Source organism: Varroa destructor, unplaced genomic scaffold (assembly GCF_002443255.2).
Source record: "Varroa destructor unplaced genomic scaffold, Vdes_3.0 BEIS01000007.1, whole genome shotgun sequence".
NCBI lineage: Eukaryota > Metazoa > Arthropoda > Arachnida > Mesostigmata > Varroidae > Varroa > Varroa destructor.
The window spans coordinates 36,689,369-36,696,438 of NW_019211460.1; the positions used below are offsets into that span (position 1 = coordinate 36,689,369).

Here is a 7,070-nt window from a genome sequence, read left to right on the forward strand (position 1 = left end):
GATGCACCTAGATAGTGGGCATATATACATAACTCATCCACAAACAGCCACGTTATCACACGCCAGCAGTTCCCAGAGTAACGAACGACAATCACCAAGAAAGGAGCGCAGAGCATAAATATAAATGTGGAACGCGCGTAGCCATTCCTCATTAGGATGTGTATCAGATGCTTTCCATATATAACTAATCGCCACAACATCTGGCTACCGCCGCACTGCCACCCGCAGAAGCAACAGATATCAACGGACACCGGAAGAAACGCAGCGACTTCCGCCTATCAGCCACAAATGGGAGCAAAGAAGCAGAAAAAAATGCGTTCGTATACAAAAAGCCAACTCCGTATAATTCTTAAAAAATAAGGAAAACGTCGATAAGACTGCATTTGCACTTCCTGCCTGTGACTGAAGGACTTACTAATATATTCGACAAACTGTGTATTTAAACATATTAGCTTTTGCTTCATGATTTTTTTAGTGTTAATAATTTAGTAATAATTGTAGTAAATCTTATTGTATGGGCTACAACAAAATCTAATTTCCAATCGGTTTCCCACCTATTCTAACTGGGAATTAAACTTTTGTCAACTAGAAGTTTACTTACGTCAAAGTTGTTATTCTCCACGTCAACAATTTGCAACTCAAGTTTCAATGCGATCCCTATACGAACCTTTTGCCTGAAATTTTGTTTTACCCCTTTCGTCGAACTGGATGTGAATCTGGCCACGTAAGTTCTTGTGGGAAATAACAGATACAGGTCATGACGTCCGCGCGCTTGCTCGTTCTTTAGTATTTTTTTATCAGCAAAGAGCGAACAATAAAACGGATCTGCATTATTGATGATTTCATGCACGGTCTTGTTTCGCAACGTCGTCACGCAAGTTATAAAGCGGTTGTCAGAAATACGCCGGTAGCCTTTCCCACCTGTTGTCATGATGAAATAGCATTACGGTCTCTATATTTCATTTACTGTTGCTTGGTGCTACTCTCGTTGCTGATCGAATATCGAAAATACATACAAAATGTAGGTGGTATACAAATGACGATGCCCTCTTTCATTCGTCCCGCTTTGCTCTGTCTAGGAGCAGTAAGTGTGTCTCTTATGTGTATGAGTGCAAACCTATCTTCCAATTTTAAAAAATCATCAGCATGTTATTCAAGTGATTGTGTGGGTAAGCATTCTAAAATGTCATGTTCAATACATTCTATTATCCCAAATTTAGATTTTTTCCTTCCTTTCTTTGTCTCATTTGCTCACTGATGCTAATATTGGCGTAGATGGTGAAGTCGGCAACATTGTTCGCGGATGGAAGACGGCACCCGCTAGTTTGCACAATCTATTTTCATAAGTAGAGTCAAGCGATATCACAAAGTGATCTGAAGGTGAGTGCGACGATTGTAAAAAATCATCATAATGGCAACAGACGTCACAGTCTAGAGTCAGACACAAATGAGGTGGGATCGGAGCGAAACGACAGGCGCCTGTGACACTTCCAGTAACGGATGTAGGCGCGGCACAAAAAAAGATCAATCACAGATTTGCTGGCAAAGTTCGTACGGACGGCAGCTGATTCTCAAGGGACATAAATAAACTAGAAACTATAACACACGAATTCGCGTTGTCCTATTGTCCCTCAACCAAGCAAATGCAACATATTATATCGAAACAAGAAAAAGTACCCCCCTGAATGGTTAATCAAAAGCAGCAGTACTAGTATTAATAGTAGAAACAACAACACAGAAAAAGGCAATTAAACCCGCGTATCTGTTATTACGTTTATCGTGCCGCTGCTCTTGACGACACAAGAAATTTCCGCGCTGGTGCTTTTGATGGTCAGGGAAATCAGATAATTAGCTTTCCAGTTACTGAATGAAACCGTCCAGTCAGCCACACAACACGCTAGCTGCCAACGCATCGCTTGTTCAAAATATCTATCGACAACGTCCGCAACGAGCAGTATTAAAAGCTGCAGTAACGCTACTAGCGCCGGAGACAACGCAACGAACAGTTGTCAACGACCGTATGCTAACGGTAGCCCGTGGCACGTCCGTCAACGGAGATCTTTCTGCTAGCTTTCCACCGAACTCTTTACATGCCTCGTTCTTATCATCACCATTATGGGTATGTAGATATATATATATATCTCCATAGTTTCCACTCCGCCGATTAGAGCGACCCAAATAGCTTATCCAACATCTCAGTCATCCAAGTTCATTTGTTCTTAATGAAAATAAAACCCGAATTTACCCCTAATAAGCTTAAAGTGGCCTTAGCGCACGCTTTTCATATATTGTTAGGATTGACCGCATTACAAAAAAATTTAAAAACGGACCTACTGAATAACAAGACAGTAATAGATAGGTCTAATGCCAAAATGCGCACTGTGAAAAAAATAGTAACACTATCAAAATACAAACGGATTCCGCTAACAGAAAACCAGGAAAATGAACGATAAGGATTGGAGAAAACAAACCTGACATATGTGACTTTCAACGCCATTCCAAACTTTACTTTTCCATAGTAGAGGGGCTCGTGTGACGATAGAGAACTATACCTATGGATATAGGTGCAAACAGGCAGTGACGACTATTCGCATAAAGCTAATATGGACTTAATGATCAGAATCGACTGTAGAATAATAACACACAGCACGGCTCTTATGTGCAGGTTCGAAGAGATATTTGCACTTTACGTGACCATTTAAAAACGCTCTAGTTCAAACAGCAATGCCCACAAAGTTTATTGCCCTCTGGCCAGCGAATTAATTTTATTGAGCGTTCACGAACAGATTGCAGGATACCTCGTATTAGTAACCAACGGCATCTTGCCTCATTTAAGACTTGTCAATTCTATGTACGTCTTACTGGAGTACCGGACGTAAAACCAGAAGCATTTAAACCTTTCATTCCATTCCACTTCGCTCTACTCCAGCTCCACTATTATCACCTAAACCTCTTTCTCTTTCCTTTTGTCTCATTTTCCTGACATTGTTTGACCGATAGTCGCTGCTGTCTCTACGTTTCGCCGGCAGAGCGACAATGGCCGTAGCGCCGGCGTGCACAACACATCGCAACCGCCATCACTACTGTGATGACGCCGACATCACCGTTGCTGCTGCTGACGCTACTGCTACAGCCGCAGCGCCGCCATACGGCCACGAGGCCTCGGGGTTACACCTAATACTATTAAAAATGAATGTTTCGAGTTTTACGTCCAGTACTGAAGTGAAGCACCGTTTCAGACGGCTGGCTCCCACCATGAAACGGAACGTGTACAAGCCCGGTTTAAAAGCTAGACAGCCACGTTTCCCTAAGTTTAATAGGCAAACACGTCCTCCACCACCGCGCCATTACGGGGACACACGTAATACTACTATACTGACACCACCATCACAGCGGGGCGCTGCGGCAGCCGGCAGCAGCCAACAGCAGCTGTCGGTCGGCGCGCAGCACCGACGGCGGCGCTACTGTGGCTCTACAACGAGGAAAACTACGTTGTGGCGGCAATGGCAACAACAAGGCATGACATCCGCGCCGCCGCCAGAAGGAGTTACCGCAGCGGCTGCAGCAACGACAATGGCAGCAGCATCAGCATTCTGCCTGCCGGTCGGTCGGTCGATCTACTCCCAGCCATCCTCTAGCCTGTTAGCTGCTGTTTGGATGTTTGTCTTTGTGTATGCGGCCTGATACCGCTGTTCCTGCAGCAGTGCTCTCAATTGCGCTATATTAGCAGTGTTGCTACTAGTAAAACATATATTGCCTCTAAGATTATTTCACGTAGCAAAACGAAAAAGTAATAAACATGTATTACATTGCATTAGTAAAAATACCGCTGATATGAGTGATCAGTACTAGTTGTAGCCATTATAACATTGGTTACGTATACAACGAAATGCTCGGAGCAAATTAAGATACCTTTTGGCGAGCTGTTTATCACTGCGAGCATCTGTTCACCTCCGATTTTTGGTCCTAAGTACACAAAAACAAGTTCTGTCTGGGACAATTCTACAAGCTCACTGTCGTTTTTCGAATATGACCGAAAATCAATTTTTGCCCAGTGACTCCCAGCGATATCATAAACTTGTAAGGCTGACGGTCTGTGTCGTTGTTGATCATTATACCGCTTCTGATGAATCCAAGAACGAGTTTCATACCTTCATATGACGCATCCGTAACAGGCATTAGTTTAAAAAGCTCTGGAAATTCGTCGAAGGAACGGTGGCAATTACGGATTTTTCCGATTTTTAAAGGCTTTTTTCAAGATGAGCCTTAGCCTACAGTCGACCCAACAATTGAACCAATAAGTTTTTTTTGCTTGGCGCGTTTAAACGACGCCTCAAAGGGTCTACGCGTACCAGTGCGACTTCATTCAAGCTTACTATTAAAGTTAGTTTCGCGAGTTTGGAGAGTTAAGTTTTCATCATCATGTATAATCATGTAGTCGTGTGTGACCGGCTTAGGCTTCGAGTTGAGACCCGAAATCACGGAAATGACAATTACACTAAAGGAAATATCCTTCAGAAATATCTTGATTCCAATATATACTTCCATATAATTAGCGTCATGAAACATATCGCGATCCCAGATCATCAAATTAGTTTCCAGTAGTGGTTGCTCGGTTGCCGTTAAAAGGCCACTGGTGCGAAAAGTACCACTCTTGGCGACTTTGACGCAGGTCCCTATATAATAGTTTTGTGAGTCCCAACGGGCAGAAACAAGCGACATGCTAATATGTGTAATAGTAACAACTGATGCTTATCACAAAGATCCAATACTAACGTATTGGAACTTGCTAAACCGGGGCAATAGTAGACCAAACAAATATTGGTAGTTCGTTGTAATTATTGTTTTGATCTGTTTTCGTAATAATGCGACTGTAATACCCGCTACTAGGGCGGCGTTACTGAGCTACGACACGAAACGGCTAGATGTATAAAACAAACTGATGAGTGACTACCACTGAGTAAAGCAACCAGAATGAAAAGATTCACCGGATTCACTAAGCCCGCTGGTCCATTTGTTGCCTAGTTTACTCTACTTCTTGATCTCTGACCCGGCGTCACTAAGCCAGCAATCGAGCATCCACTTGGTCAGACAACAAACGTCTCTAGGACCTTCTTCATGTGACATTGTATGAATAGAAAACGAAAACAAAATAGAGATAGGGTTAGAGAGAGAGAGAGAGAGAGAGAGAGCAAGAAGAACAATTCTCTCAAATGGATCCTTTTCGCTCTTTATTATTACCGTTCTCGTCTGTTAATCGAGTCATCATAACATCGTTTTTTTGTGCTGTTTGCTGACTATGTATTTTTCGGCAGTATTTCGGTAAAGCAACATCCAAAGGAAAACATGTATTCTATTTTCAATCTCAGGTTTATTCGACCGCTGTTGTTTTCCTCTAACTCTTACCTCTGTCGGGGGGCGGTTTTCCTCGGGTAAAGGGAAACTTTCCAGAGTCTGCGACGGATGACGTACTAAGCCGGCACGCCAACAACAACAATAATACACCCGCACAACAATCACCCCACTAGAACACACAGGCACAAAGACGAATGGAGAGAACAGCGTGAACAAAAAAGAGTGTATAATGTATCCAAGTGATAATCGTGAATTTATATTGTTGTTATTATTGGTCTAATCGATGTAAATCCAAGCAGCGCACCTGAGGCTGCTGTTGTCGCACCGATTTGACCCACGTATTACAGCAATACTGAATTGACGCCACCAAAGTACGTTGATAGCGGCGTTCGTGGTTCGCATACGTTACACCTGCAGGCCGGCAACAACGGGAGACACTTCTGCTTAGACACAAACACGACTGAAAGAGACAGAGCAATGAGTATGCACCTCATTAAGCTTCATTCCTCCACTCCACACTAGAATGACTACCACTACCACTACTCATTAATCACCAGTTATTCACTAATTAATCGCTTCTGCTGCTGTTTTGACGGATTGTGCCGCTACCGATGTTAGTGGTGTTGTTGACTACGTACAGGCACACGTACAAATACACGCGGACACGCACTGAGGAGCATTTACGTCCACAGCGCCGGAGTGATGAACGGGCGGAACCGAGTGACAGCTCGGCAACAACGGCAGCCCTCTTTTTTCCTTCGTCTTTATTTTATTTTGACAAATGAACCGTTTTGGGACCCGTTTTATGTTCGTTAGCCGTCGCTTGTTTTGCTGCTGCTGTTACCACTGCCAGTAGCAGTAGTGGTATATCATTCACTGTTATTGATCGTCGTCGCCGTCGGTAACGTTGTTATCGTTAACACGATGCTGAAATGGTATGCAGGCATCTGTCTGAGTGTGCACACGCGGTTGCATGCGTCACAGCCAGCTCGCAACGGGAGTTCTTGATGGTAACGAGCATCAACATCGGTCGCCGTAAAAAACTTCTCCACCAGGGAAATACATGGACAGGTTTGCGTCGTCGTTGTTTTTGATATTGATTTTTGTCTTCTATGCATTAACGCGACACGCAGTCATTTCTCATATGGATATATTATTACGACGACGAGTACCACTATCAGCAGCATTCGCTCACGAAATGGCTGTTGCTACTGGCGCTATTACCACAGCTCTTCTTGCGTCGACCGGACGACCGAGCGTTGCAGCGGGAGCACTCACTCACTCGCCCACTCATAGACACACACACACACGCACTCTTTTCCTCCGCCGCCCCCTCCTCCTCCTCCTATTGTTGTTATTAGCTTTATTTCTCCCCGACGGCTCAGCAGCGCCCAGCAAATTATTGATCTGAACTGATTTCTTACTCCCTCGTTCGACCACTCGGACGCAGCTTCGGCTGCAATCACGACAGCTGCAACTACTACTGCAACTACGACAAATACCACGAGTGGTTTTGTTATTCCGCCGACAATGAACGGAGGAACGGCCAGTCCCGAACTGTTACCAAAGCGACGATTTCGAAGGCGACCTTTATCGCGGCCGCTGCTTCCGCTGCGACGATATGAGATTCACTGTTTTGTTATTGACAGTTTCACTGCTGCTGGTTGTAGTTCGCTCAACTACTTGCCTGTCTGTTGCTCGTGATGTTTGTTTGC

General features: G+C 44.1%; 2 protein-coding genes across 3 annotated transcripts in view; one reads left to right on the top strand and one right to left on the bottom strand.

Annotated features, from left to right (window-relative positions):
* The window catches only part of LOC111253591 (insulin-like growth factor 1 receptor), an 86,271-nt gene extending 80,727 nt beyond the window's left edge, over positions 1-5,544 (bottom strand). Inside the window, exon 1 of one of the 2 annotated variants that reach the window (XM_022813223.2) lies at positions 5,407-5,544. The gene's annotated coding sequence lies outside the window, so the exon portion shown is untranslated. The remainder of the gene's footprint in view (positions 1-5,406) is intronic. The other variant, XM_086976143.1, reaches the window with a different exon arrangement.
* Positions 1,794-3,826, top strand: LOC147754661 (uncharacterized). Its single transcript, XM_086976147.1, has 2 exons — positions 1,794-2,119; positions 3,001-3,826. Exons 1-2 carry the CDS (start codon positions 1,868-1,870, stop codon positions 3,682-3,684), a joined length of 936 nt encoding a protein of 311 aa, XP_086832273.1. The 5' UTR covers positions 1,794-1,867; the 3' UTR covers positions 3,685-3,826.
* Positions 5,545-7,070: the final 1,526 nt, after the last annotated feature.

What these genes read in the sequence shown, in the direction of transcription:
- LOC147754661 (XM_086976147.1), top strand. Translation starts at nt 1,868, where the DNA reads ATGAAACCGTCCAGTCAGCCACACAACACGCTAGCTGCCAACGCATCG. An exon ending in TCTTATCATCACCATTATGG is followed by an intron (nt 2,120 to 3,000) that starts GTATGTAGATAT and finishes TTTGACCGATAG; the next exon opens with TCGCTGCTGTCTCTACGTTT.